This window comes from Carassius carassius, chromosome 39 (genome assembly GCF_963082965.1).
Source record: "Carassius carassius chromosome 39, fCarCar2.1, whole genome shotgun sequence".
Lineage (NCBI taxonomy): Eukaryota > Metazoa > Chordata > Actinopteri > Cypriniformes > Cyprinidae > Carassius > Carassius carassius.
In genome coordinates this window covers 28,065,448-28,085,140 of record NC_081793.1, presented here as the reverse complement: position 1 = coordinate 28,085,140, position 19,693 = coordinate 28,065,448, and the positions used below count along the sequence as shown (strand labels likewise).

The following is a 19,693-nucleotide window of genomic DNA, read 5'->3' as shown; positions in this document are numbered from 1 at the left end:
GAAAAAAAAAGGAGGATCTAACGGTCCTCTTGGATACTTTTATCCGGATCTGAATCCTTTGTTAACCACCTTAATGAAAAACTGAAGCTCTTACTTCATCAGTCATCAGGGATTTTTTTTGTCAGATGCTAAACGAGCTGGTTTTACTTCTTTTTCTGAAGAAGAAGGAAATTATGGCTTTATCTTTTGCAGTTTTCTTAACTTCAGTTCGATGCTGTTTGGCAGACCGTACTTGACCTGCACCTGCTTGATCTGAAACACAGACGGACAAACAGAACAAATTTCCCCATGTGGTCTATTTAAACCATATTCTGTTTAAATATTCTTAGTAAGTGTGACGTACTTGCTGTAAAACTATTTCAGTGCTGATCTGTGTCAGGTCTAAAAATGAGGAAAGTCTCACTCGTAATCCAACGACATTGTCTAAAGGGAAACATACACAGAAAACTAAAAATTCATTTTTATTTGTTGACACTAATCATTCAAACACTGTACAGGATTATAGGAAATTTATCAAAACATAATCTATCGATAAGATTTGTACTTTTCAAGATGCTGTTTCCTGTTCCACCGTCCACCCTGAAGACCCATCGACCGGGAACATTAACATTACTGGAGTTCCTGAGGTTTGAGATGAAGCTGCCATTGATTGATCCAGGAATCACAAAGTAGTGTGTGGAGTTTATCGTGTCATAACCAGCCTGAAAGTGTGTAAAACATTATTCATATAAACAGGATTTATAGAACATGAACTTTTATACAGTAGTGAATCATTTTGTTCTTAATAAAGAAAACAAGTTTCTTTCACCTGCACTGGATGTCCAGTTACAGCAATGTTACCATAATTCATCAGAATAAATGAAAAATTACGGCCTGAAATTAAAACCACTTGAAACGATGTTTCCTGCAAAAATTAAAAGATAAAATTACTTTAAGCTTAGCAATTTATTGTTTTCTCGGTTACTGTCTTTACTGTCTACTGTATTCACATGGCCTAGTATTCAGAAAATGAATCGTGAACAAAGTGAAAACAGTCACATTTCAGAAGAGCATCAATCTTACTGTGTTGTTTAAGCTGAAGTAAGGAACTTTATTCCACGTTGCAACAAAGACCCAAGAAGCGGTGAAGTTCAGATTTGGGAAATGTGTGTTTATATCCCGAGTGGCGCGTGTGAGAACATTTCCACTGGTGTACTGTTGATATGAAACTACACCTTTCAGACGGTTATCAAGATTAGTCCAGAGGCCTGCAATTATATCTTGGCTTCCTCTAGCGGGGAATGAGTAGGGAGCATATGCTGATGAAGACTGGTTGAATGTGAGGCGTCCATTATTATTAACCTGCAACATGAGAGATATTGTCAAAATCACTGATTACAGATGAGTTTATAAAGCATTACCCACTCAAATTTAGACTCGGAATCCAGACGGAGTCAAATTCTTACAAAAATCTGCTGGTATGTGCGGCCAAAGAACAGAAATGGACTCAACAGCTGAATAACTGGAGAGCTCCCATCATCAACAGCAGCATTTATTGTGTCTCCAGCTACTGAGCCGAATCGATAAAATACTGATCCTGCCAAGAGAAAAAAAAAAGTAAAGAATCTGACATTATTTCTCACAGATTAATGGGGCCCGTGTTTGAATCTGGCTGTGATTAGTAGCAAAATAAGGATGACCTCTGGTGGCCAACTCATGTAGATGTTAAAGTAATAATGCAAAACAATTCAAAATGGGGGAAATCTCGTTATGAAATAAATTATGGATGAAAGATAAAAAAGAAAGAAAAGATAATGCATATTTATTTGCTGCCTTTGCACACAAATACCAAGGGTGCTAATATTCATGTACAGGAGTGTATAAATCGGGATAATCAACAGTTATGCATTAGGTTACACAATTTTAATGTGCTTCATGTCATGCATTAAAACCGTGTAATGCACACCTATTGATTATCCCTTATGTTATACCAGAGATGTTCAAAATTTTTTAACTTGGAGTCCGAGTCAAGTCTAAAGTCTTTATCGCTGGAGTCTGAGTAGAGTCTCAAGTCATTTAATGGCTCGCTAAATAAAATCTTTCTATTTATGAATCTGTTTTATAGACTATAGACAAAATATATGGTCTATGATCTGCTTTTTAAAACAATGAGGTGTTAAGTTGTAAGTACATCCAATCTTTTATTTATAGGCTATGTTTTAATCCATTACCATGTTCAAAACAGTTTTTCTGTAATCAAATTATACAATAAGAGTCCAATCTACTATGACATGTAAGGAAAAATGTAGTAGTACTTTAGGATATAAGTCAGGGGTATTCAATTAAAGTTCCAAGAGTTGCGGCCTCTTTATTTTCTTCCAAGTCTACTTTCTTCATCTACTAAAAACAAAGTAGCTGTAATAATCAAAACTGTCTCTGTCAGCAGAAAAATAAAGTTAACTAGCAGTTTAAGTTTAAGTTCTATCCTAGCCAATTAACAAGTTTCCCAATTATAATTACATGATTCTTTTGAAATGATTTTAGCCTACAGATTAACTCTCTGGGACTGACTGTCACGCCATAATATGTAGATCAGAAATGTCTTGTTACATCTGGTTTGAACAGCCGGAGTCATAGATAGTTTGATAGATATTGATAGATAACTAGATAGTAAGGAAAAATTGTTTCTATGAAGCCCATATTTATAACACATTATAAGGGTATTCTTAAGGCATTATAATGAATGCATAATGCATTATAAAAAAAAACACTGAGTATATGGTATATCAACTCATGATTAATTATAACAACAATTATAATACATCATAATATTTACATATTTGTGGTTATAACTTTTAAGAGTATGATTATTTATAACACACAATGAACACCATATTAAATCTACTTTACTGTATCATATCTTGACATTGTTTATTTAAGATCTACACAGTATCTTACTGAGTGTTATTTAAATGTTTCCTGCTAATAATATTTAATTGATGTGAGCTTAATATTCTTCAACTGAAAAAAATGCACTGTTTTATATGGTTAATGTCACAGTGTCTGGGTTGTGTTCCCTGGGTTTCCACTAGGTGTCCTCCTTTCTCACAGTGTCTTTCTCCTTATCACTTCCTGTTCCCTTATTTGGTCACCTTCCTCCTGTTTAGTAATTGATTGTTCCCCACCTGTCTCCTGTTCCCTCATTATCCTTCTGTGTATTTATACCCGGTCTGTCTGAGTCTGTGTTACGGAGTCCTTGTTTAATGTTGATAATTATTCATGTCCGTCGCTTCTTGCCTTGCCTTACCTTACCTTGTCTTCGTGTCTTGTTTATGTTATGTTTGGATATTCTGGTTTTGACCCTGCCTGGACTGTTTACCCCTTTGGATTACCCTTCAAATAAACATCATACCTGCAATTGGTTCCCTCTCCTGTGTTATCTGTAACACCATACGTGACAGTTACATTTTATTTTGATGGTCCCCTTAGTCTATTGACTATAAGCAACTGCAACTACAGGTCAACTCTCATTAGAGTATTAGTAGCCTTAGGTTGAGGTCAAGGGGAATGTAGAAATTTGATGTACTTGCAAAGTTGTGTATAGTCAGTATGTCTGTTGGCGGACCTTCAAAGTAAAGTGTTAGCACATATTCACAGTAGCAGACATACGAATACCCTACATTTAAAATGGTTTAAAGCAAATGTGTTATATTACACATTCATCTGATCTGATATCTGATCTTATGGCTTTTTGAGGAAAAATATAATAATATTAACTATTATTATTATTATTTTAACTTATAAGTGATCTTTGCCTGCCTTAAGTAAAGTAGCATAAGAAAGATGGCAAGATATGAGACTTATAAAAATAAATACAATCCAAGTGGATGCAACATTTTCATTGTGTGCTATAATCATTCTCTTAAAAGCTATAACCACAAATAAGTATGTATTATAATACATTAAAACTGTTTTTAAGAATATTCATGAGATGATATAACATATTATATGTTTTTTGTTATGCATTCATTATAATGCCTTAAGAATAACCTTTCCATTTATTATAAATACTGGCTTTACAGAAACTGTTAGCAGAAAAATAACTATATTTCCAGCATTGTTGTTTTCTGCTTGTGTTTTAGTGAAAGGTAATCTATAATTTGCTGCTCACAGTGTTTCTGTTGTTAAAATAACCAGCTGTTAAAATAATGTTAAAATGGTGCTGTGCTACAGCTCACGGTCCGGATGGATGCCTTTTGAAAGTCAGTTATAGAAATATTTAAGAATCAAAGACTCAAGTTGCTTTTAAAATATTCAAGAGTCCTTTTCCTCGAGTCGAGTCTGGAGAACAGTCTGAAGTCTATAAAAATGTGACTCGAGGCCGAGTCACTAACTCGAGTGCCCATATCTATGTTATACAAATAGAATTGAATAAACTTGTCAAACATTAACTTTGGTGTCCTATTCTGCCTATTAAAGCCATGCTGTATGAACAGGAACTTCGAGACTCACACCTGCAGCCTAAATGAATGTTCCTAATAGTGCTGTAAATTCAGGCAGCATGTTCTGAAGGGTCATGCATTTGAAGTGACATGAAAGGCCAAAATTCCCTGACATTTATAGCAAGTACAGCAAGATGAAATGACAAATGTGTTGAATTGCTTTGTGGCGACCTAAGACGCTGTTTCTAGCCAAGGCTTCATTAAACAAATGCGGCACCTTGTTGATACAGTAGGCAAAATTGAAAATTGCGTACGCTTTTACATTAAAAACAAAGTGGATACATTAAAATATCGGTACTTGTTAAGAGTTGATCAAAATAATTATATTCATTAAAATTATACCGGTTTTTTTTTTTTTGGGGGGGGGGGGGGGGGGTGCAATATGAAAGACTGGTGGAGACTCATGAAAACTTTGAATGAAAATCAGGGTTATTCAGCCAAATATTAATTTCTTCCAAAGTGAAACGCTGAATCCTTCCTTGATTGTTTTGATAGAAAATTAATACAAACTTGTTTTGTTTGCATTATTTGAGGTCTGAAAACATTTCATCTGTTCATATCTAGTTGTCATTTTCTACAAATAAATACTCTAAATTACTCTAATACTCTTAATCTCCATAGCATAGCCAAGGATACAACACATTAAAAATACATATGAAGCAGCTACTGATGTAAATACGATTCACCACTATTACGATGCAGTGTGATCTGATTTCGGTTCGGTTCGAGTCAACACAATCTGATTCAATGCGATATGAAGCAATGAAAAAAAAAAAAAAAAAAAAAAAAAAAATATATATATATATATATATATATATATATATATAATGCTATGAACCCCCCACATAAACACAAAATGCCTTCTTGTTCTCAAATTTTGACTAGTAATAGATTCTTGGACAGCTGCAGATCCTGCATTGAGTACACATGATGATCTGGAAAGTAACTAGTTCTGCAACAAAAGATTGTTCCATTTGAAACTCTGTACTTTTGTCACGAAAAAATAACATGGGTCTGATTTGTTTATGTAAAATAATAATCCTCCAGACTGATTTCGGCTGTGGTTGTGGTTTTGGCTGTAGTTTCGGTTGTGGTTGTCTCTGACATGACAAGCAGACAATATTAATAATAAAAAAGAATATTACACAAAATAGTAGCCTACTTTCTTAAATAAACAAAGTCACATGTAAATATATTTACCTGCACAGTATGCCAGATAGCAGGTACTTGGGCTGACAAACTCATAGACATAATACCCTCCTGGACAGGCTTTGACTTTAATGGGATTGGATTGGAAATAGCAGCAGTTATTGTTCCAGTGACCGCAGACATTTCGAGTGACCACTCCATCCTCAACTGTTGGATGTCCTCCGTTCAGCCACAGTGGAGCATAAGTGCCACAACTATACTCCTCAACACATGTGTCTGGCATCTGAACGCTCTGACCCTGAATGAAGAGACGGTACCAGCCGTTCCAGCTGACCCAGGAGTCACACATTATTTGAGAGGAATGTTGATTGTTGGTGGCTCTCCACAGATCATCCAGAACATTGTAGTTGTAGCAGGGGTCAACAGGGGGAGCTGGTGTTAAAAAATATTAGAAAATTAAATGTTTCACACTAAATGAATGTTACACTGTTTTTTTAAACATCAAAGGTACTGGTATGAAATCTCCAGAACAGTCTTCACTTATTTTCTCCTGTGTTTAAAGTTATTAAAAGTTGATGAAACAAATGGTTAACATTTGCAATGGAATAACTTGACTTTGAGAAGAACTGTTTGAAAAAACATTTAGCTTCTTAAAATTATTGCTTTGCGTTTGGTGGTCTGCGCATAAAACACTGATTAAGTTATATCTTCATATATATATTATATTATATATTCATACACTGAAAATACAGATTTTTACTACTTTAACTATGATTTGCTATACTCTTTTATAAAGGGAGAGAAAGAGAAATTTTAAGAGAGTATGTGTAATAAAAATAAATGACAGAAAATGACAGAACTTTACCAGTGGTTGTGATTGGTGGAGTAATGGATTCTATGGGTGGGATTCTCTCTGTTGTTGTAGACACTGATGGGGTGGACTGGTTTGAGGCTTCTGATATGAAGAATTTTTTTTATATCAGTATCAAACATTTTTAAACATAACCCCTAAAAAAGTACATTTAATTACATATGAGTAAATAATCACCTGCACAGTAAGCTGAGCAATATATTGGCTTGACAAACTCATAAACATAGTAATTTCCGGGACAGGCTTTGACTCTTATAGGGTGGGATCTGTAAGTACAGCAGCCGATCACTGAGACACAGACCTGACGGATGACCACTCCATCTTCCAGCTGTGGATGAGTGCCGTTGAGTGACAGTGGGTATTGCGTCCCACACATGCCTTGATTAACACATGATTCTGGCATCTGAGTATTCTGACCATTGGAGAACATCCTGTACCAGCCATTCCACTCCACATTATAATCACACATGCCATAGTAATAATTGCTATTATAGTAAGAGTTGTCAGTGGCTCTCCAAGGCTCATCCAGACTGGTGTAGTTATGGCAGGGGTCAACACTTGGGGTGGTCAACAACACTGTTGTTAAAAATTAGAAAGAGAGCATTACATACTGCATATTAAATCAATTTAAGATAATAAAATGAATATAAACCAATACAAATTGTGATAAATGTCAAATAAAAAGGTAAATGAACATACCTGCACAATATACAGGAGCTGGGATTGAAAGAGTTGGTCTGATAAATTTGTAGACATAATAATCTCCAGGACAAGCTTTAACTTGGATTGGTTCAGATCTGTAGCGACTGCACTGATCATAGCGAGAGCCGTAAATGTCACGAGTAACAACTCCATCTTCTGGTCGAGGATGAGAGCCACCAAGATACAGAGAACTAATGCTTCCACATGACATGTAATAAAAACACCACTCAGGCATCTGAGCACTTGATCCATCAATGAAGAGTCGATACCAGCCGTCCCATTCTACACGAGTGTCATCATGATCATTTGAATAAGACCAGTAACTGAGTGTGCTTCTCCAGTGGTTGTCGAGTATGTTGTAGTTATTGCACGGGTCATAATCTGTGTTAGTGAGAGACAAAAACAGACCAGTTATATTTCAATGAGCAATTTCACAAGTATAAATCTGAACTAATCAAACACAATAACAAACATGATATTTAAATGTCATTGCCAATATACTGTACATACATACATACATCAGTGGTGGAAAGAGTACTGCATTTTTTTTTACTTATTTTGTATAAGTATTGCTACTTATGGAATAGTTTACTTGAGTACAAGTAAAAGTCCTGAAAATGAATATAACTCAAGTAAGAGTAAATGAGTATTTTGCTGAAAAACTACTCAAGTTACTTGCGTTACAAAGTACTTTAGTTTTATTTTAGTATTTTTTTCCAACATGAGAAGATGTGAGCATTATGAAGCATTAAACACTCTCTTGTAATGTCTGTGTCACAAGTAAGTATTAAACTTATGACTTTTCAAGAAATCCCATATATAGACAGATCTCTAAATCTATGCTTTTTAAACCATTTTGGGTTTTTCATAAGAATGATGTATATGTATACGTATAATGCAATGCTAACTGAAATAACCTGTACTGCAGTATAAAATTTGATAAAATAATAGTTTTTTTCTCTGTCGCATTCTGTGTTAAGAAGCAAAACGTAACCACAGACACAGACAGTTATCTCAAACATGACTGATGATATATAGTAATTTTGGACCAAAAATTGATATTAACTTCATAAACTGTCATGTAATTGAAATAATGTGGGGTATGTGTAAGGTTTGGCGTTGTTTGAATTGTAATGGTCCCGATTCCAATTCTGCTTATTGAATCAGATTCTTAATAATACCTACTTTCGATTCCAATAAATAATAATAATAATTATATATATATATATATATATATATAATATATATATATAGTGACGTGTGTCCTGAGCACTCATCAGCATTGCCCTGGAAACAGAGAGGAAACACCTGTGCACACTCAGCACGGGCTGGCCGGCCACTGCTGAAGCTCGTTAGAGCAAACTACAAAAGCCACCGCATGACACCCACTGGTGAGACACATCTCCAGAAGACTCCACGCTAATGCCTCTTATATACTTTTCTTCCAGAAAGCAGTGTGTGACCGGCCAGCTGCAGCACGTGAGCTCTACACAGACACCCAGCACTTGAAGACACGGAGGAAAGACAGAGGCAGATTACGGAGCACCAGCACATGTCACCACACACATCGGCACCTCAACTCTCAATAAACTCACCCTCCGGGGCATTCATTGAAATCCTATTGTCGTGTGATTCACCCCGTTACACTGGTGGAGAATGCAGGCACATTCGTGAGGAATCACAGACAAGTAACACCTCCAAAATTAAGTTTGCCCTGTGTCTGCAACTGTTGGTCACTTTTTGTTTTTTCCTTTTTGACTTTTTCCCTCTTCCCCTGTTGTCTCCGCAGGCGGCTGCTCCTCCCCAGTCATGGAAGAGTTGCTGAAGCATCTCACTGAGGTGAGCATCTGACAACAGCAAGTTATGGAGAATCTGAGTGAGAGATCACCTCCGCACTGCCGCTGCCCAATGAGTTCTGCATCAGATCCCGCGCTCAGGCCACCCAGCTACTACCGAAGATGACTGCACAAGACGACTCAGAGAATTATCTGCAGATGTTCGAGGTCATCACGACTCAGGAGGGTTGGCCTCGGGAGGAGTGGGCTCGCATGCTGGCACCTCTGCTGACGGGGGATTTCTCGATGACACTGGCTCTAAATGGTTCCTACGACGAGCTGCAGAAGGAAATTCTAGCCCGTGTGGGGCTCTCACCCATCTGTGCAGCACAACTGTTCCATGACCGGGAACATAAGGCCCGGTTACCAGCCCGGGCCAAAGCGTCTGAACTCACCCACCTGGCACTACATTGGCTCCTCACCGGGGAAGCCACCGCTGCTAAGGTGGCCGAGTGCGTGGCTGCTTCGGGCCCTTCCCTGTCCTCTTTGGCTGGCAGCAGGCATGCGGAACCCTCACACCATGGGCGAGCTCGTGGAGGCCGTCGAACTGGCAGAGGCGGCCCAACATCAGGAGGTTGGGGAGTGAGCGCCGCCTTTTCCCTGGAGGGTGAAACAGGAGCGATGTGCGCCAGAGGGCATCTCGTGGCCAGTGAGTAGTCCGGCGGTTCCCGGCCCACAGGATGAGCCGATGCCCATGGAACCACCCCGCTCGCCAGGTCTGACTTGGCTGGCAGGCTGCGTCGTCCACCATGAACTGCCAGCAGGGGCGCTGCGGGCAAAAGTAAGAATTATTGGACGGCACTACCAAGCCATACTGGATTCGGGCAGCGCAGTCAGTTTTGTGCAGTCCACAGTGTTACCCCTGTGGGCGGGACCCAAGACCCTCCTGCCCATCACCTGTGTACATGGCGACACCCGACAGGTCCCAGCTCGTCGTGTCACCATCTCCGCTGCCCCAGACGCCTGGCCCATCGAAGTAGGGATTGTAAAGGATCTGCCCGTCCCTGTGCTGCTCGGGATAGACTGGCCGGGGTTCGACCGACTGCTCGCCGCCCAGCGACGGCCCATCTTGTTGGCCTTGGACAGCACCAAAGATGGTGAGTCCCCCTCCCAAAACTCTAACCTCTTTTAAGGGGAGCGTTTGCAAAGCAGCAAAATGGGGACGATCGGTTAAAACATTGCTGGTCTATATACATACATGCATACATACAACACACAACATATAATATACAGCTGCATCTCAGTGAATTAGAATGTAATGGAAAAGTTTCTTTATTTCAGTAATTCAATTCAAATTGTGAAACTTGTGTATTAACACGAGTGTGCAATAGTATTGTTTAAAAATACTATTGCACACTCATCCAACTGTATTTATTACCACTGTTGTTGCGTTGCTGCAGCTCATAATGTACATAAAAAGTGATGTGACATTCAGCCAAGTATGGTGACCCATACTCAGAATTCGTGCTCTGCATTTAACCCATCCGAAGTGCACACACACAGAGCAGTGAACACACACACACACACTGTGAACACATACCCAGAGCAGTGGGCAGCCATTTATGCTGCGGCGCCCGGGGAGCAGTTGGGGGTTCGATGCCTTGCTCAAGGGCACCTAAGTCGTGGTATTGAGGGTGGAGAGAGCACTGTACATGCACTCCCCCCACCCATAATTCCTGCCAGCCCGAGACTCAAACTCACAACCCTTCGATTGTGAGTCCGATTCTCTAACCACTAGGCCACGACTTCCCTACATAACCCTACACTGCATTCCTATTTAATACAGTGTATATAGCAACTCCACTGTGCATTCTGTAAATCATAGCTTCACTTACTCTGCACTTATATGTATATAAAATACTATATTCTTTTAATTCTGGTTAGATGCTAACCACATTTCATTAGCTCTGTACTTGAACTGCATAATGACAATAAAGTTTAATCTAAATCTAAATATTAAATTAATTCAATGCACACAGACTGAAGTAGTTTAAGTATTTGGTTCTTTTAATTGGGATGATTTTGGCTCACATTTAACAAAAACTTCAACAAATTAGAATACTTCATAAGACCAATAATAATAAAAAAACATTTTTGTGAATTGTTGGCCTTCTGGAAAGTATGTTAATTTACTGTACATGTACTCAATACTTGGTAGAGGCTCCTTTTGCTTTAATTACTGCCTCAATTCGGTGTGGCACTGCTGAGGTGGTATGGAAGCCCAGGTTTCTTTGAAAGTGGCCTTCAGCTCATCTGCATTGTTTGGTCTCTTGTTTCTCATTTTCCTCTTCACAATAGCCCACAGATTCTCTCTGGGGTTCAGGTCTGGTGAGTTTGCTGGCCAGTCAAGCACATCAACACCATGGTCATCTAACCAACTTTTGGTGCTATTGGCAGTGTGGGCAGGTGCCAAATCCTGCTGGAATATGAAATCAGCATCTTAAAAAGATCGGCAGAAGGAAGCATGAAGTGCTCTAAAATATCTTGGTAAACGGGTGCAGTGACTTTGGTTTTCAAAAAAGACAATGGACCAATACTAACAAGCCCCTACCAAGTATTGAGTACATGTATACAGTAAATGAACATACTGTACTTTTCAGAAGGCCAACAATTCTTTAAATGTTTTTTAAAGTTAAAGTTTAAAGTTTAAATGTTGAAGTATTCTAATTTGTTGAGATATTGAATTGATGGGCTTTTGTTAAATGTGAGCCAAAATCATCCAAATTAAAAGAACCAAAGACTTAAACTTCTTCAGTCTGTGTGCACTGAATTTATTTAATACATGAGATTCACAATTTGAGTTGAATTACTGAAATAAATGAACCTTTCCTGGACATTCTAATTTATTGAGAAGCACCTGTAGTTACATTCTCAAGTCTAGGTACAGGTTAACATGTTAAATAAAAAACTTTTTTTTTCTTTCTACCGAAAATGTGCCTAAAAAAAGTACAGGCACAAGGGTACAAATTACACTTTTACTTTACACAAAAAGGCATGCACTCTTATTTCAATGCTGTGCAGGTTACGTCAGGTTCATATTTCATACATATAGTTTAACTGCACTGTTAAAGAGGGCAAGCTTTACCATTCAACTGAACTGAGTGCATGCACTTTAGACACTTTTGCTTACCTGCTGTACCTGTTCTTGCTCTGTCCATGAAACAGGGTACAGTACATTTCGAATGTCACCTGACAAAACCTGGAAAACAGGTCTCATCACTTCTGCTCGTCAGAGAACGTGTTAACAGCCGTATTAAATAATGGCAATATCTATGGACATTTAAGATAATCAGTTAAACTAGTTAGCTTTTTTATTGTTGACGTTTTATTCCATTTTATATGTAAATGTTAGTGAAAAGAATAAAAATAAATATCTTTTAGATATCAGTCCACATATGTGATGGACATTGGTTATGATTATCTACTTTGAAGGTAATCAAGGCATCTTTGAGTAAAACAGCTTCATATTGAACAAAGCATATGCAAAACGCTTGAACCGGAAGCGATAAGACCCGTTTAACAGAACTCGGAAGTCTGTTCGAAATAGCCACTATAACTGTGTCCTTCTATCAACCGAGTTTTCTATTTACTTAAACTGCTGAGCGCTCTGGTAATATCAATGAAATCACCCAAATCAGGAGCTGACAAAATAACAATTTAAAAAGAGTACTGTACATTCACTAAAATATTGAAATGTTAATGATACTGGTTCAAAACGCCAACATCAGTGATTGTCCGTCAAAGTCAAGTGCGGTTTGAATGCCATGAGTTTAAACGATTGAGTTTTGATTGGTTTTGCACAGAGTCAGACCTGTCTGTTATTGCCTGAAGCTCAGTGCCCATCAAACACCAGCTCGCCCAGTTTCTCCATCAGCACCTTTGTCTTTTTTGTACTTTTGGGGAAAACTTTATGTAACAAAGTTGAATATATATATATATTTTTTATTAAACTCAAATAAAAGTACCATAATTTAATTATACTCAAGAAAGTACAAAAAAAAAAGGAAAAGAAAATTGTACTCAAGTACTGTTACGAAAGTTTCTTTAATTAATTAGTTACTTTCCACCTCTGACACACACACACACACACACACACACACACACACACACACACACACACACACACACACACACACACACACACACACACACACACACACACACACACACACACACACACACACACACACACACACATATATAGAGAGAGTGAGGTTACATGCCTTAATTCAAATGTAACTTACTCGAGGTATTGGTGAATCCAGTACTTATATTTGGACTTACAGTGGAAATCTGCCGTGAAATTGTGTTGACATCTGTAAAGAAGAACATTCAAGACATGATTGAAGTGAATTTAAAACTTTTGAAAGACTTCATTTAAAAATAGTGAAGAGAAAAAGCACATTACCTGTGCAGTATCCTGAACATATGCTTTGTGGTTTCACAAGTTCATAGACATAGTAATTTCCTGGACATGCTTTTACTCTGATGGGGTTTGTCTTGTAATTACAGCAGCCACCCGAATAAGCCCCTCCACAGACGTCTCTGGTCACCACTCCATCCTCTATCTGAGGGTGAGTACCATTGAGGTACAGAGTCATGTATGTGCTACATCTGGATGAACTAACACAGGTCTCTGACATCTGGATGTTCATTCCATTGTAGAAAAGCCGGTACCAGCCATTCCAGGAGAAAGAGTCATCACAAATGTAATCTCCACTTGCATTGTTGGCTCTCCAGGGACGATCCAGAGATGTGTAGTTGTAGCAGGGATCACTGCTGATGTTGCTGAAAGCAACTGTCATGGAGATTGGGAAAGTTCTGTTAAAATACTGAGACCCACTTTACATTAAGTGTCAACAACTACAGTCTTCTAAAATGTAAATTTGTAATTTGATAAAGTTCACTTATTGTGCAGATACATGATACACTGTGCTTATTTTAAAACACACATTTATGTACAGCTGCAAATAATTTCTGTAAATGCATCTGAATTCTTTAAGTACACTCTTGACTCATATCTTGTTTAACACACCCTTAAATATAATCATACCATTAAAACTGTCCCAAACCTCAACCATTCCTCCTAATGAGCAACTAACATGAACAAAATGAGAACGCTGTACCTTACAATTCATCTTCTCATCGAAATTGAAAGATTAATATATATAGTGTATAAATGATCACTTATTGCAGAAAGTCATTGATGTGAGATTTAAAGTTGGAATCATAAGAAATAAGTTCTGAGATATAAAAATCGCCTAATGAGTTTTTCTTGTTCTGTTCTGATCATCTGGATGATATTGGGCTTTATGTTTTCATAATGGCCTACTGACTGGACAGTAAATTATCTCTGTGCATTGTGGCTGATTTTATAAGCCCCACACAGACTGAAAAACAAACGTTTGGCATGATTTTCAATCTGAGTTGATTATATTTTAGCAATAGTGAGACTGAATCGGTCAAATATGCAGCCTTAACACCTAACTTTTGAGGTGAAGATATTTTTTGACCTGTTGTCCAAAAACAATTTTAATGTCGAAACAAAACATACTTTCTGAATCTGCATGCATCGTGAAATGGACTGAACACAGAACTGTTTGGAATTTGTGCATTTCACAAATGTCACAAATAAACACATTAGGCTTGGTTCATCTAAACAAATTTTGTCTCAGTACAATAATAAAATAATAAAATATGCTAAAATATGATCAAGTTTTAAAGCAAAAAAAAGATTGTACTTAAAAGTTTGTTGATTATTGATTATTTGATTATTTCAGTGCTTAAAGGAACACTCCACTAGTTTTGAAAATAGGCTCATTTTCGAAGAAAACAAAAATAACGACTTTATTCAACAAATGATATATGTAAATACCCAAGACAGTCACAGGTGTATCTGTTTAACTGGTTCTCATTCTCTGTTGTCTAACACCCTGCTGAACGCCTGCTTGGGCTGATAAGCATTGGTGTTTTTTAACATGTAGCCCTGTCTTACAATAAAGGCTTTTTATAGTTTGCCTACTATACGAGTCCCTGAATGTGGATTATTTTTGTACACACTTAATGTTTTTTGCAATGGAATACACAGTTCGTTTTTAGCTAAAACCGTTAATATTATTGCCTATATAGCTTATTTTATTATTAAAAATTATTTCATAAACACATGAACACATGTCATGAAATCCTGCTGTTTTAGTACAGGTCTATCATACTGTAGGAGCCAAAATGTGTGTAAAAAGGTGATGTGTTATTCTCATGTTGACAATAGAGTGGTTATGTGAACATTCCAGACTATTCAGTGTACATAGGTTGCCTTCCCACTGCTGTAGGTAGGTGTTTGACCCGGAAGGGCAAAAAGTTTTTTACCACAACAGCATGAAAGTGTCATGTCCGCTGTCTGATCACCCCGTTCTTCGGTGTGTGTGTGTGTGTGTGTGTGTTTCTGTATATGTCTGCATCTCGTGTGCACATGGTGTTTTGTTTTGGTTTTGATCGTTCATCTTGCACCTATCTGTGGCGTTCCTCCCTCCCCCTCATCACTACTGTTTCTTGTTTTTCAGTTCCAACTCTAACATTCCATCTCATCTTTGACAAATTAAATGTGTGCAAATCAAACAGGTTTCGATAAACCATTCTTGAGATATATCATCGTATTAATATTTATATCAGTTATTGGTATGCATGAAATGAGGAAGAACATTTTTTTAAATATATTTCATAAAATCTTTATGACATTTACCAGCACTAAAGATTACAGTGCAAATGACATATTTTGTGACATATTAACAGTACATTTCATTCTATATTTTAAATTTCTGGTTACTTTCTAGTTATCTTCTCTTCTGTATCAGCGCTATGATCTGCACAGCACACATTTAATTTGTCAAAGATGAGATGGAATGTTAGAGTTGGAACTGAAAAACAAATGTGTGGCATTTGGACAGATGACATTTTTCACCTTTAAACCAGTCAATTATGCAGCAAGCTGAAGATAATATTTATTTAAATAATATTTATCTAAAACACTCTTTTTGTCAAATGTTTTTTCTTTTCCAGTAAGTAATTTTTCAAATACAGACTATTCTTTTCCTGCCAATGTAAACGATTAATTACATAGATATGATTATTATTATTATTATTATTATTATTAATAATATAACTGTTAATCACTGTTGGTCTGCTGAATACGCATTATGAAATGGACTGAAGTGTTGAGTGTTTGTGCATTTCATAAATCTCCAAAATTCCAAAGACATTTAGCTTTGTTTATCTGATAAAACTCTGTTTCAATACAGTACAAATAATACAATTATTATTATCAATATTATTAAATAATAATTTTTTGTATTTTAGTTTTATGTAAAACTAAGGATGGAAATATTATATAAAGCAAAAATGTATATATATATATATATATATATATATATATATATACACACACACACACACACACACACACACACACACACACACACACACACACACACACACACACACACACACACAACACATATTGTACCTGTAGTTTGTCCATTGATCATTTCACCTGTTAAATACACAGTATAAGCATAATGAATCAATATTAAGAATGTTAACAATATGATTGAAGCACATGACGAATAAAACTCTCACCATTAATCAGCAGCAGAACAGACACACACAGAAAGATCAGAAACCTCATTGTGACCAGCGGAAACTCCTGCACCTGCACAGACCTATACATACAAATATATATATATATATATATACACACACTACCCATTAAAAGTTTTTTTATGTTAATAAGTTTACATTTTTTTCTTCTTTTTTTTGAATTCTCTTCTGCTCACCAAGCCTGCATTTGATCCAAAATACATCAGAAGCAGTAATATTGTGAAACTTTTTTTACAATTTAAAACAAGAGCTTTCTCAGAGACAATTTATAAGAGACATGCCACTTCCTCAATCCTCAATACAACTATATAAGGAAAACCCGTAATGGCAAAGATGGTGGTTGTATGCACATGTCCCGATTTTTATCATATTTTACTGCTGTTTCTATACATGCGGTTTTTATGTCCGGTGACCAGTGAAAGTGCAGTTCTGACTCTCTGCCCATTCATTTAGAGCCTGGTCTTATTAGTCTGAAATAGCTCCCCGGAGGCGTTGCTATAATTTTTCTGCGAGAAATTATAGAAATGTATACTTTTATTTAGCAAGGATGCTTTAAATTGATCAAAGGTGATGATAAAGACATTTACAATGTTACAACAGATTTAAAGTTCAGATAAATGCTGTTCTTATGAACTTTCTGATAATCAGAAAAGCCTGAAAAATTCTGCTGTTTTCAACATAATAATAAATGAGCAGAAAATTGGAAAATTAGAATGTTTCTGAAGATCATTTGACACTGAAGACTGGAGTAATGATGCTAAAAATTTGAAATCACAGGAATAAATTCTATTTTAAAAATATATTCAAATAGAAAGCAGTTAATTTAAGTAGAAAAAATATTTCACAGTATTACTGTGTTTGCTGTATTTTGGATCAAATAAATGCAGGCTCAGTGAGCAGAAGAGAATTCTTTAAAAAAACATAAAAAAAATCTCACTGTTCAGAAATGTTGACTGGTAGTGTGTGTGTGTATACTGTATACAAATGTTTCTCATATTAATTATTTTACATTTTATTTTGTGCAAATTTGCAAATAAATAAATACATGACTTTACCTGAGGTCAAATGCTGCTGCAGAACACACTCGGGGAGATTCTCTCTTCAGCAGCTGAACACAGTGATGATGATCTGCAGCTCTCACGATCTCATCAGTGCCTTTAAGAACTGTAAGTGGGCCTCTACTGAAACCTGATATATTTTCTCAAAACTTTTCTCATGTGACATGAAGATATTTATTTGAATGGATCACTTCCTTGTGTGCATCTTTTAGAAATTCCTTCACTCTGATAGATAGATGAATGCAGATGGAATGATGATGAGCAACTTTTTCCAAAGCAACTTTACAGCACAAACCCTCCAGGGAGTGAGCCAAAGGTGACTGAAAAAAGATTCATGCTAATTATTTTAATAATCTCTAAATTAATTCAGTGTGTAAGGCAAGGCAAGGCAAGTTTATTTATATAGCACATACACAATGTTAATTCAAAGTGCTTTACATAAAAGAAAGTAAAATAATCATGAAGCAATGAGCAATTCCAATAGGAGCAATTCCAATAGGGTCCTCGCACTGCAGTGCTCAGGCCCTAATTAAAAAAAAAAAATCAATCCTAAATGTAACTGGAAGCCAGTGTAAGGACCTGAGGACTGGTGTGATATGCTCAGATTTTCTGGTTCTAGTCAGAATCCTGGTGGCAGCATTCTGGATGAGCTGCAGCTGTCTAATGGTCTTTTTGTGAAGGCCGGTGAGGAGACCATTACAAAAGTCCTGGTGAAAAAAGGCATGAACAAGTTTCTCCAAGTCTTGACTGGAAACAAAACATCTAATTCTTGCAATGTTTTTAGATGATAGTATGCTTATTTAGTTACTGCTTTGACAATTGACATGAATACTGAAACTAAGGTCTTTCTCCAGAATCACAACAAGATTCCTGACTTGATTTTAGTTGTTTGACCCCTAGAGTCAAGGTAAGCATTCACCTTGAGAACTTCATCTTTGTTTCCAAATGCAATTACTTTATACATTTTTTTCCTTGTTTAACCTGTCCTTGTGATAGGCAATTTGGTTCTTTCTAATTATTTGACTTAGTAGGAGCATATACAAGCTAAACAAGAGCGGTGCAAGAATTGAGCCTTGTGGGACTCCGCATGTCATGGACGTCCAATTAGACTTATGCTCTCCTAGACTCACATAATAACCTCTCCCTTCTTAGTATGACCTGAACCATTTAGGTACCATCCCAGAAAGCCCGACCCAGTTTTCCAGTCTCTCTAGTAGTATGTTATGATCGACAGTGTCAAACGCAGCTCTGAGATCTAGCAATACCAACACTAATATATTGCCAGAGGCAGAATTTAAGCGAATATTATTTATTATCTTAATGAGTGCTGTCTCTGTGCTGTGATGCAGTGGGAAACCCGATTGCAAATTGTCCAGGTATCCATTTAAGTTTAAGTATTTGTTCAGCTGATTAAAAACAACCTTTTCTATTATTTTGGCAATAAATGGAAGATTAGATATTTGTCTATAATAGCTCAAAATGGTGTTATCAAGATTGCTCTTCTTTAGGAGGGGCTTAACAACTACAGTTTGGAAATGTCCCAGAAAGAAGTGAGTGTAAATAATGATTAACAAATGACAATAAAAGCATTAGTTCATCTTAATACCACTGGAGGCACACAGGTGATCGAGTAATATAGAGTTTATGAGATGTGCAATCTAACAAGATCATAACTTAGCAGGATAATATTCTTTTATTAAGAGAATTCTTCTTTTCCGGGTTGCGTCTATTGCTGGAGCAGCTGAGAAGGATCTGTTTTTATTATATATAGTGAAAGCGGCCTCTAGTGATTGAAATCACTGACAGCACATGCTGTTTGTTAAAACACGTGATGCTGCACGCTGAACACGGCAAGAAACTTCAGACCCACATTAAAAAGCAGCTGACAAAAAACCAAACTCGGCCACAGCCTGGAAGTCTCACCCCCTCCTTCCTTCGAAGGCG

At 36.9% G+C, this 19,693-nt stretch overlaps 2 protein-coding genes across 2 annotated transcripts; both read right to left on the bottom strand.

Annotated features, from left to right (window-relative positions):
• Positions 1-6,585, bottom strand: LOC132121119 (sushi, nidogen and EGF-like domain-containing protein 1). Its single transcript, XM_059530290.1, has 8 exons — positions 6,496-6,585; positions 5,682-6,062; positions 1,446-1,576; positions 1,063-1,341; positions 809-904; positions 545-701; positions 344-423; positions 1-252 (listed from the first exon to the last, which is right to left on the bottom strand). Exons 2-8 carry the CDS (start codon positions 5,977-5,979, stop codon positions 172-174), a joined length of 1,122 nt encoding a protein of 373 aa, XP_059386273.1. The 5' UTR covers positions 5,980-6,062; positions 6,496-6,585; the 3' UTR covers positions 1-171.
• A 67-nt stretch (positions 6,586-6,652) lies between these two features.
• On the bottom strand, positions 6,653-18,096 carry LOC132121169 (oncoprotein-induced transcript 3 protein-like). Its single transcript, XM_059530353.1, has 4 exons — positions 17,772-18,096; positions 16,671-16,734; positions 16,558-16,584; positions 6,653-7,077 (listed from the first exon to the last, which is right to left on the bottom strand). The coding sequence occupies exons 2-4, from the start codon at positions 16,717-16,719 to the stop codon at positions 6,653-6,655; spliced, it is 501 nt and encodes a 166-aa protein (XP_059386336.1). The 5' UTR covers positions 16,720-16,734; positions 17,772-18,096.
• Between the last annotated feature and the right edge of the window lie 1,597 nt (positions 18,097-19,693).